Source organism: Physeter macrocephalus, chromosome 8, assembly GCF_002837175.3.
Source record: "Physeter macrocephalus isolate SW-GA chromosome 8, ASM283717v5, whole genome shotgun sequence".
Classification (NCBI taxonomy): Eukaryota; Metazoa; Chordata; class Mammalia; order Artiodactyla; family Physeteridae; genus Physeter; species Physeter macrocephalus.
In genome coordinates this window covers 58,981,317-58,992,397 of record NC_041221.1, presented here as the reverse complement: position 1 = coordinate 58,992,397, position 11,081 = coordinate 58,981,317, and the positions used below count along the sequence as shown (strand labels likewise).

At 42.4% G+C, this 11,081-nt stretch overlaps 1 protein-coding gene across 1 annotated transcript in view; it reads left to right on the top strand.

The window, feature by feature from the left end:
- The window catches only part of CDC20B (cell division cycle 20B), a 74,202-nt gene extending 64,508 nt beyond the window's left edge, over positions 1 to 9,694 (top strand). Inside the window, exons 10-12 of the mRNA XM_024123384.1 lie at positions 3,056 to 3,181; positions 3,692 to 3,809; positions 9,523 to 9,694. Coding sequence (XP_023979152.1) covers positions 3,056 to 3,181; positions 3,692 to 3,809; positions 9,523 to 9,623 — 345 coding nt within the window. The 3' untranslated portion in view covers positions 9,624 to 9,694. The remainder of the gene's footprint in view (positions 1 to 3,055; positions 3,182 to 3,691; positions 3,810 to 9,522) is intronic.
- The last annotated feature ends 1,387 nt before the right edge of the window (positions 9,695 to 11,081 follow it).

The following is an 11,081-nucleotide window of genomic DNA, read 5'->3' as shown; positions in this document are numbered from 1 at the left end:
TTCAGTCTGTATGTGTCCCTAGGTCTGAAGTGGGTCTCTTGTAGACAGCATATATATGGGTGTTGTTTTTGTATCCATTCAGCAAGCCTGTGTCTTTTGGTTGGAGCTTTTAATCCATTCACGTTTAAGGTAATTATCGATATGTATGTTCCTATTACCATTTTCTTAATTGTTATGGGTTTGTTTTTGTAGGTCCTTTTCTTCTCTTGTGTTTCCCACTTAGAGAAGTTCCTTTAGCATTTTTTGTCGAGCTGGTTTGGTGGTGCTGAATTCTCTTAGGTTTTGCTTGTTCATAAAACTTTTGATTTCTCCGTTGAATCTGAATGAGATCCTTGATGGGTAGAGTAATCTTGGTTGTAGGTTATTCCCTTTCATCACTTTAAATATATCGTGCCACCTGCCACTCCCTTCTGGCTTGTAGAGTTTCTACTGAGAAATCAGCTGTTAACCTTATGGGAGTTCCCTTGTATGTTATTTGTCGTTTTTCCCTTGTTGATTTCAATAAGTTTTCTTTGTCTTTAATTTTTGTCAGTTTGATTACTCTGTGTCTCAGCATGTTTCCCTTTGGGTTTATGCTGCCTGGGGCTCTCTGCACTTCCTGGACTTGGGTGGCTATTTCCTTTCCCATGTTAGGGAAGTTTTCGACTATAATCTCTTCAAATATTTTCTCAGGTCTTTCTCTCTCTCTCTTCTCCTTCTGGGACCCCTATAATGCGAATGTTTTTGCATTTAATGTTGTCCCAGAGGTCTCTTAGGCTGTCTTCATTTCTTTTGGTGGATGAGGCTATCTAAGAGGCTTGTGCAAGCTTCCTGATGGGAGGGACTGGTGGTGGGTAGAGCTGGGTGTTGCTCTGGTGGGCAGAGCTTAGTAAAACTTTAATCTCCTTGTCTGCTGATGGATGGGACTGGGTTCCCTCCCTGATGGTTGTTTGGCCTGAGGCAACCCAGCACTGGGGACTACTTGGCTCTTTGGTGGGGCTAATGGCCGACTCTGGGAGGGCTCATGCCAAGTAGTACTTCCCAGAACTTCTGCTGCCAGTGCCCTTGTCCCCGTGGTGAGCCACAGCCACCCCCCCCTGGTTGCTTGTCTCCACTTCATTTAGTTGTTTTTCTGGGGTTTTATCTTGTTCCTTCAACTGGTACATAATCCACTGCCTTTTCATTTTTTCTATCTTCCTGTGAATGTGGTTTCGTTCCACAGGCTGCAGAATTGTAGCTTTTCTTGCTTCTGCTGTCTGCCCTCTGGTGGATGAGGCTATCTAAGAGGCTTGTGCAAGCTTCCTGATGGGAGGGACTGGTGGTGGGTAGAGCTGGGTGTTGCTCTGGTGGGCAGAGCTTAGTAAAACTTTAATCTCCTTGTCTGCTGATGGATGGGACTGGGTTCCCTCCCTGATGGTTGTTTGGCCTGAGGCAACCCAGCACTGGGGACTACTTGGCTCTTTGGTGGGGCTAATGGCCGACTCTGGGAGGGCTCATGCCAAGTAGTACTTCCCAGAACTTCTGCTGCCAGTGCCCTTGTCCCCGTGGTGAGCCACAGCCACCCCCCCCACCTCTACAGGAGACCCTCCAACACTAGCAGGTAGGTCTGGTTCAGTCTCCCCTGGGGTCACTGCTCCTTCCCCTGGGTCCCGATGCTCACACTACTTAGTGGTGTGCCCTCCAAGAATGGAGTCTCTGTGTCCCCCAGTCCTGTCAAAGTCCTGCAATCAAATCCTACTAGGCTTCAAAGTCTGATTCTCTAGGAATTCCTCCTCCCATTGCCAGACCCCCAGGTTGGGAAGCCTGACGTGGGGCTCAGAACCTTCACTCCAGTGGGTTGACTTCTGTGGTATAAGTGTTCTCCAGTTTGTGAGTCACTGCCCCAGCAGCTATGGGATTTGATTTTACTGTGATTGCGCCCCTTGTACCATCTCATTGTGGCTTCTCCTTTGTCTTTGGATGTGGGGTATCTTTTTGGTGAGTTCCAGTGTCTTCCTATCGATTATTGTTCATCAGTTAGTTGTGATTCCAGTGCTCTCACAAGAGGGAGCGAGCGCACATCCTTCCACTCCGCCATCTTGAACCCTATTAAAGTATTCTTTATAAAAACAAACAACAAAAACACAATCCCCCCAAATCCACTTCTCGCCAAAAAACTCAACCCAACCCAATGCAAATCAAACCAAAATAAGATAAAAAATCAAGCTGAGTCCAGCATTAGAACAAACATTAATTACAATATAATAACATGAAGGAATATTGTGGAATTACTAAAAATGATAATTATGAAAAATAAGTTAAACATGGAAAGCCGTATAATAAGTGAAAACAACAGAAAAATAAAATAGTATATACATTATGCTTAGTACTTTATAGAATACTTTTACATATAGAAGATTATATGTAAAAATGAGAATAGTTGCCAGGATGATTGATAAGGATATACAGATAAATATAACTGAAATATTTGTTAAAATGTTTTTTAAAGTTACTGTTACTAGTCATTTCAATTATCAATATAAATGTATAATATTAAATTCTGTTTTTCAGAATTAACAATAACAATTTATAACTAAAGAAAAGGCAATTTTATTTTCTAAAATGTATTAAGATATGAAATACATGAGATTTTCTTGTGTTGTGAGCAAGCATGTATAGCTCTCCATTCTTTTCTATTCCCTCTCTGACCTAGAACCTAAGGACACAGGTAGACAAACCAGAGGAAGACTGTATTTTATAACCAGATGCTAGGGGCACATGTCAACTCTTCCAGCAGCAGATTTTTGCCCCGGAGGATGTGTTGAATGAAGCTTTTCAAGCATATTATTGTGTGGTTTTTCTGTGTTTAAAATATTTGCAATTGTTATCTAAATTTGAAGAAGGCACCAATACGTGATTTCTAGTCCCTGAGAAGTAATCTCTGGAGAGTAAAGTAGCTCTTGCCTTTGGATCAGAGGTCCTGGAGATCTGCCACTGGGACAGAGCTCTGGAACTTCTGCTTATATGTGTGTAGCTCATTCATGAGTTCACCTTCTCCAAAGCTGACCTTCCTGTGTGATTATTTGGAACTTTAAAGGCCATGGATTGGTGTCCCTGGCAGTCTGAAATCCTCGCTGTTGGAGGAGGAATGAAGGATGGACACTTACACGTCCTGGACATAAATACTGGGCAGAGCATCCAGACCCCAAGCACAAACTCACAGGTAAACGTCTCTCAGGGAGTTTACCTTCATTCTGATCTTCTAGAATCTTGTGAAAATAACTTATGATAGAGCATAGGACTCAAACACACCTCTCTTTACCTGCTAAGTCTACAGGAATTTCAGTTCTTAAGAGTTTCTTTTTGTAAAACCTTCTTCATCTGTGAGTTGAAAGTTAATTTAACTTGTGTATCCTTTTTTTTTTTTTTCATTTCCCTTCTTTCTCAGCACTGCTTTGACTGTGAAACTCGAGAGTAGTCTGACTATTCCTGGACAATGATCATAGTCCACTTCAATTCATAGGTTCATTGTGCCTAAGCCTATTTGTATATTTAGTCTTTTGTTGCCTTGGGATAAACTTTCCTAGAACTAACATAATTCCTCTAATATCCTAACCCCATGTGTGGACTGGAGGATAGATGTGGACAGAGCATACTGCCTAGAATCCGTTTAAAATGCTTTCAGTGAATCAGAAATTGCCATAATTCTATATTTTGGGGGTCATTATTACAGATTTGTTCCCTAATCTGGCTACCTAAGACAAAGGAGATCGCAACTGGCCAAGGGTCTCCTAAGAATGATGTGACTGTGTGGTCCTGTCCTGCTCTGGCCAGGTCACGTGGGTTTTTTGGTAAGTAAATAGGTAAGTAAAATTCCATGTACCTACTGCAAAGTGAGCTGCTACTGGTGGAAAAATCCATGAATGGAAGATTTTCTCCTTCTGGTTCTTTGAAGTATATATTTTATCAGAGGAAAAAGCCCTACACCCACCACACCTCTGGTGTGAGTGTTTCTGAATTTGATTGTTCGTCACTTATAACTGTCATGTCTTGCATTCATGTGTGTAGTGATGCTTGTGGACAGTTTCCAAAATGTGTTTCTGAACTCTGGAGTTAGCATTATAACTCATCTTACCCTATGTTTCAGAAGAACCAGCAGAGCTGAAATGTGTGGGAGATAAGGAAGTATGAAAAGGGTGAGACATTGTTCTATGTGGGGAGACCACTCCAGACTCTGAGACTCTGGGGAGCCTCTGCCCTTTCAAGGCAGACTGCTCTTCTTCCTCGGCGTAGTTCTCTAAATGTTTACTGGTTCCTTCTTGAGAGCAAGACCACATGATGGAGAACAAGACCTGGGCCTTGTCCTCAAGAGCCTTAAATGCTCTTTGGTGCAATCTAAAATGTTAAAGGGGGCTGAGGGAAATAGAGAGACAGAAGTGTTGGCTGATGAAGGAGCAGAGCACTGGCATCCAGTCTCTTGTAGACCTCTGATTACATATTCTATCTTCTTCCTCTTGCCACTCAACTTGTCTTCTGGTCATCCCTGAAAGTTATTTATTCAACATTTATTTATTTAGCATCTACTATGTGCCAGGCACTTTTTGTGGCACTGGGAATACACAGGTGAACCAGACAGACAATATCCTTGCTCTCATGGAGCTCACACTTTTGTGGGAGCAGACAGACAAAAACCAAATATATACAATATTAGGTAGTGATAATACCATGATGACTCTCTTTGGAGAGTCTGAGAATGTTACTGGCCACAACAAAACACCCTTAACAGAAAGACTTCCTGCTTCTGCTGGTCAGGCTGGCTGGAGCTCAGGTTAGCCTCAAAATGACTATATATCCTTCAGCTGTTATACTGTGTGACTTGGTGAATAAAAATACAGGCATGGTACAGCCACTATATAGAACAGTATGGAGGTTCCTTAGAAAACTAAAAATAGAACTACCATACAACCCAGCAATCCCACTACTGGGCATATACCCTGAGAAAACCATAATTCAAAAAGAGTCATGTACCACAATGTTCATTGCAGCTCTATTTACAATAACCAGGACATGGAAGCAACCTAAGTGTCCACTGACAGTTGAATGGATAAAGAAGATGTGGCACATATATACAATGGAGTATTACTCAGCCATAAAAAGAAACGAAATTGAGTTATTTGTAGTGAGGTGGATGGACCTAGAGTCTGTCATACAGAGTGAAGTAAGTCAGAAAGAGAAAAACAGATACCGTATGCTAACACATATATATAGAATCTAAAAAAAAAAAAAAAGGTTATGCAGAACCTAGGGGCAGGTCGGGAATAAAGACGCAGACCTACTAGAGAATGGACTTGAGGACACTGGGAGGGGGAAGGGTAAGCTGGGAAAAAGTGAGAGAGTGACATGGACATATAAACACTACCAAATGTAAAATCGTTAGCTAGTGGGAAGCAGCTGCATAGCACAGGGAGATCAGCTCGGTGTTGTGCGACCACCTAGAGGGGTGGGATAGGGAGGGTGGCAGGGAGATGCAAGAGGGAGGAGATATGGGGATATATGTATATGTATAGCTGATTCACTTTGTTATAAAGCAGAAACTAATGCGTCATTGTAAAGCAATTATACTCCAATAAAGATGTTAAAAAAAAAAATACAGGCAGCTCTTGACAGCCACTTCAGTACCAGCATGAGTGTAGGAGAAGCATGAGTTGGTCCTTTGCATATATTTAATCACAATTCACCAGACCTTTTTAGTTTAGAGAAACACTTAAAATCAAGCCTCAAAACCCAGTTCTTTACAAAATTATAATTCCAGCAGCTAGATAGGTCCTTCAGCTAGGTGGGAGTACTGATAGATACTTGAACCATTTGCTGATGCTTAGAATAAAGAATGTACTTAGTGCACTTTTGTTTCTCTGTCCTTAATAAGTTATACTTTTCTAGTTTTAATGACTTGTGAATTGTTTTCATTGATATTAGATAGCTATCCAGAGGTACATTTAACCTTTCCCCTTCCTTTAAAATGCTTTTGGCTGGAGAAGATGCAATTAATTTTGAACTTTTAGACACTAATTTTCATCTCTAACTCAGTAGTTTCTGCTGTGTACAAGATTTCCCCAAAGTGTTTAGCAGGAAGATTGTTTTACAAACACACATCATGTGGTCAGATAAATTTGGAAATTCTGGGTTAAACAAGAACAGTTTTTCTTTCCTAAGAATGTCTCAAAGCCTTTGATACATTATATGTATTGGGAATCTCCAAGAGGAGTTACAGCATTCTCTGTTTCCCAAATGCATCTGGGAAATCTTTGTATGGGAGCATCTTGAGGTTCTTGCTCCGTGAACATGCTTCAGGGGGCACTGCCACATGGCATGGGGCTGCTGAGGTCTTCAGCTTCTATGTGTTTTTACTGTCTGTCAGTGTTTCCATTGTGGGTCAAGATCAGCATGGAAAAAAAAAAGAAATAGAATGGTATAGAATGGAAAAATGGAAAAGTAGGTATTATTTTGTGAATAACTTTTGTCATAGTTATCAGTACATTTGCGTGCCTATGTATGGGGTCACTGCATAAAATGTAGTTTTGACAATGAGTTGTGGTCATAAAGCTGGAAAAAAGCTGTTCTAGATTGTGGTCATGCCCTTAGTAAGTCTCACCCTGTTACCCACAGTCATAATTCTCTGGGGGAAAATTTTATTTAAAGAGGTCTCACCCGCCTGACTACAGAAGAAAGATACCTTATAATTCCCCCGCCTATCCACCCCCCCAAGAGTTGTAATTTCCAAGGTTTGAAACAGTGGTAGGTAACTTTCTAGTCTATAAGTGAGATCTGGCCTTTGACTGGGTTTCATCAGTCCATTGCACATACGTCAGTATGTGGTCTCATTTATGGATGTAGCTGCATAGAGAAAACCAAACTTTGAATGCTTTCAGTGACAGTACTCTTGGCACGTGGGGATGTAAATCCTAAAAGAGGACCTTCATCTGAGATAAGGTGGCATTTCCCACTATCTAGTAAACTAAGATTGTCGCTAATGTGAAAAATGTATTTCAAGAATGTTTTTGTTTCCATCCAAATGCCATATTCCTAACAAATTCTAGAAGTAGCTATCCATTTTTTAAGTCAAGATATTTTCAAAGCCTGCTCTATAAAACATTTGGGATTTTTTCCCTGTTATTCCTTTTTCCACTTTCTCTTCTTCCTTCCTCTTCATCTTAACACACCATAATAAAGAATGAAAGAGTATTTATCACTGATTATATTTATTGAATAGATTTTTCTTTTTTAGGTTTAATTTTAAAGCATTGGTATAATGATCTATATTTTCCTAACTAAAGTTGTTTTTCATTTATATGGCTCAAATTTAAAAAATTTTAATTTTTTAAAAATGATGGATACTGGCCTTCATTAGAAAAAGAGATTCTTCTTTGCGTTGGATTTGGAGCGTGGTAAACAGTTAAAGCATTGAATTGGATTCTAGTTCGGGCTCTGCCATTAATCAGCTGTGTGACCTTGAACAAATTGTTCGATATTCTTAAATTTTTTCTTCATCTGTAAAATAAGAAGATGGCATTATATCTATACATTTAAACATTTTTTAAAAAAATAAATTTTTTTATTTATTTATTTTTGGCTGTTTTGGGTCTTCGTTGCTGCGCGCGGGCTTTCTCTAGTTGCGGCGAGCGGGGGCCACTCTTCATCGCCGTGCGCGGGCCTTTCACTGTCGCGGCCTCTCCCGTTGAGGAGCAGAGGCTCCAGACGCGCAGGCTCAGTAGTTGTGGCACACGGGCTTAGTTGCTCCGCGCATGTGGGATCTTCCCAGATCAGGGCATGAACCTGTGTCCCCTGCATTGGCACAACCACTGTGCCACTAGGGAAGCCCCCAATTTAAACATTTTTAATGCACCAACATGCCTAGGGCCAACCCCATGTCTCCTTGGTGGTGTGTCTGTGCGTGTGTGTATGTGCGTGTGTGTGTGTGTGTGTGTATGCATGAAGGAGAGCATTGGGAGTTATGTGTTTAGATGGAAAAAGCCCCAAGTATCTAAGAAATGTCTCCTTTGGGAGTGGATTAGTGTATCTGCACTCCTTGCTGTTGAGAATCTTGTGTCAGATAACAAGATTATTTCTGAAATTCCAGCTCTCAATTGAGTTGTAAGCAGTACTCCTCCTATGAGGGGGTGGCCACCCACCTCATTTGATTTTAGTTGTGTCCCCAAATACCTACCCACTCAAAAACATATCCAACCTGTTTTTTCCTCTCATCTTCCCAGTCCCAGCTTTCTTTCATGGAGTCAGCTTTGTGGATTTTGGCCTGAAGTTTTGATTGTGAAAGTTACTGTTGGATTAGGATAGGTTTTGCGAAGTATTTTCCAAGGAACCCTAGTAGTTTGAGATGTTCAAGTCAAAAGGACTCTGGTGAAATAAGTTTCAGAAATGCTGCCTATTATAGCCTCTTCTTCCAAATATTTCTAATGCATATAGCAGTTTTGAAATAAGGAATCCTGTTTAATTTTCTTAACTTGGAGCTCCCAAATTAATGTGAACATTAAAGACTTTTCATTTTTAATACCTATCAACCTCGTATAGAACTATTGTTCCACAGAGTGTTCTTTGAGAAATGATCAGATAGGTAACAGAAAGAGGGTATTGTCTTCAGAATTCCATATGAAAGACTCATGTATGTTTTGTGAGACGGATTTTTGGGTCCTTTTCCATTACGCTGCATCAGTTTATTTGATTAGTTTCTTGAAACCCAGATCCCAAAAGGATGATTTTCAGGGAAGAATAAGAAGAGGGACGGAGTGTGTGGTAGGAGCCCAGCCATGGTAACTCCTGGGTGTTGGTGGGTTAGAGAAGCTAGAACTAATAATGGTATAAGGCACGAGGGGTGCGGTGAGCTAAAAACTGGTCCCCTCAAAGCTATCCACGTCAAATCCCTGAAACCTGTGAGTGTGACTTTATTTGGTGAAAGGGTCTTTGCAGATGTAATTAAGTTGAAGATTTTGAGATGAGATCATTCTGGATTATCCAGATGGGCCCTAAATGTAATGGCAAGTGTCCTTATAAGAGGCACACAGAGGAGAACAGACACACAGAATCACAGATGATGTGCCCACAGAAGCAGCGATTAGAGTGATGTGGCTACAATTTGGGGATGGCCAACAACTGCCAGAAACTAGAAGAGGCAGAGAATAGAATCTCTCCTGCTTGCCAAATCCTTGATTTTGGACTTCTGGTCTGTGAGAGAATAAATTTCCATTGTCTTTAGCCATGCAGTTTGTGGTAATTTATTACAGCAGCCTTAGGGAACCAAAACAAGGGGGAAGAGTCCTGAAGGGCAACAGTGAAGCAAAACCTTAGCCACTTTAGGGTGTTACGCAGAGTCCTCCCTGACTGGTGTTTTCCATGTCACAGGTGCAGTGGGAGAGCCAGCTCTGAATGTGGCAGGGGTTTGGAGAAGCCCATTATCCTGTATGGGATTCGTGGCCCCAGCAGGTTGCTTCCCAGTCCTCAGCAGCAGCCCTTGACATGTGGAATGTGAGCTGTCTGTCCTTCTTCCCACAGGCCACCGAGGCAGAGTGCTGCACCTGGCTTTGAGTCCAGACCAGACCCGGGTTTTTTCTGCCGCAGCTGATGGCACAGCCTGTGTATGGAATTGCTGCTAGTCACTCAGCCCCTCTCAGCTTCAGCTTCCTCATTTCTATGTGAGAATAATGATGTTGGCCTTGCCTTCTCCATGGTGTTGTCAAGAGGCTCAAACAAGATGACGTGCTTTTCCTGAGGTGAATGCCTGTTCTCCTGACCTTCCTTCTCAGGTTACTTTATTTGCTCTGCTTCGTTCCATTGCATTTCCCAGACATTGTCTTTGACTCTATGCTTCTCTCTCTGATTTCCTCCTCCTCCTCCCCTTTTCTTCTTCTTTCTCTGTCTTTTCCTTGTTAGAGGTGCATTTTCACTGCTACAGTCACAAGAATATCTACAGCAAAGATTTCTAAACGCTTCTTTGTCACTCGACTTTTCTCCCAAGCTCCAGCCTCATACTTCTGTCTGTCTCTGGATATTTCTTTTCTGAGATACTTTTTTGTCTTTAGCTCAAACTCAATACATTAAAAACACAACTTGGGCTTCCCTGGTGGCGCAGTGGTTGCGCGTCCTCCTGCCGATGCAGGGGAACCGGGTTCGCGCCCCGGTCTGGGAGGATCCCGCATGCCGCGGAGCGGCTGGGCCCGTGAGCCATGGCCGCTGAGCCTGCGCGTCCGGAGCCTGTGCTCCGCAACGGGAGAGGCCGCAGCAGAGGGAGGCCCGCATACCACAAAAAAAAACAAAAAAAAACAAAAAAAAAACAAAAAAAAACAACTTATTCACTTGAAAAACATTGATTAAAGTGCTACTCTATGTTAAGCATGCATATTATTTCCTCTCAAAAAGAGGACTTCTGTGGGACTCCCTTTTCTCTTATCATGGTGTCATCTTCATCCTGGTCATCCCATTACTCAGGGAGCCCCTTCTGGTTATTCAGTTTACCCCTTGTTCTCTGTGTTTTGTTTAACCCTAGTAATGTCCTGCATACCTGATGACCAGTTTGTGGTAATTGCCTTCTAACTGGTTTCCTGTCTGTATTCTTCGTGGGCCTCCACATTGCTGCTAAGTTACCTTTTTTTTTTTTTTTTTTTTTTGGCGGATTCTCAACCACTGCGCCACCAGGGAAGCCCCAACTAAGTTACATTTCTAAAATCCTTGCGCTGGTCCTCCCAGTCCTGAGCCCAGAACCCGAAGCTGGGGACCTGTACCAGTTATGGCTCTGCCATAAACTTACTGAGTGACCTTGGGTATGTCACAACATTTGCAAGAATAGGAATTTGGATTTGATAACTGCTAAGGTTTCTTCAAGCTTGATCAGGCCACTGTTCTATCTTTTTTTTTTTTTTTTTGCGGTACGCGGGCCTCTCACTGTTGTGGCCTCTCCCGTTGCGGAGCACAGGCTCCGGACGCACAGGCCATGGCTCACGGGCCCAGCCGCTCCGCAGCATGTGGGATCCTCCCGGACCGGGGCACGAACCCGCGTCCCCTACATCGGCAGGCGGACTCTCAACCACTGCGCCACCAGGGAAGCCCTGTTCTAT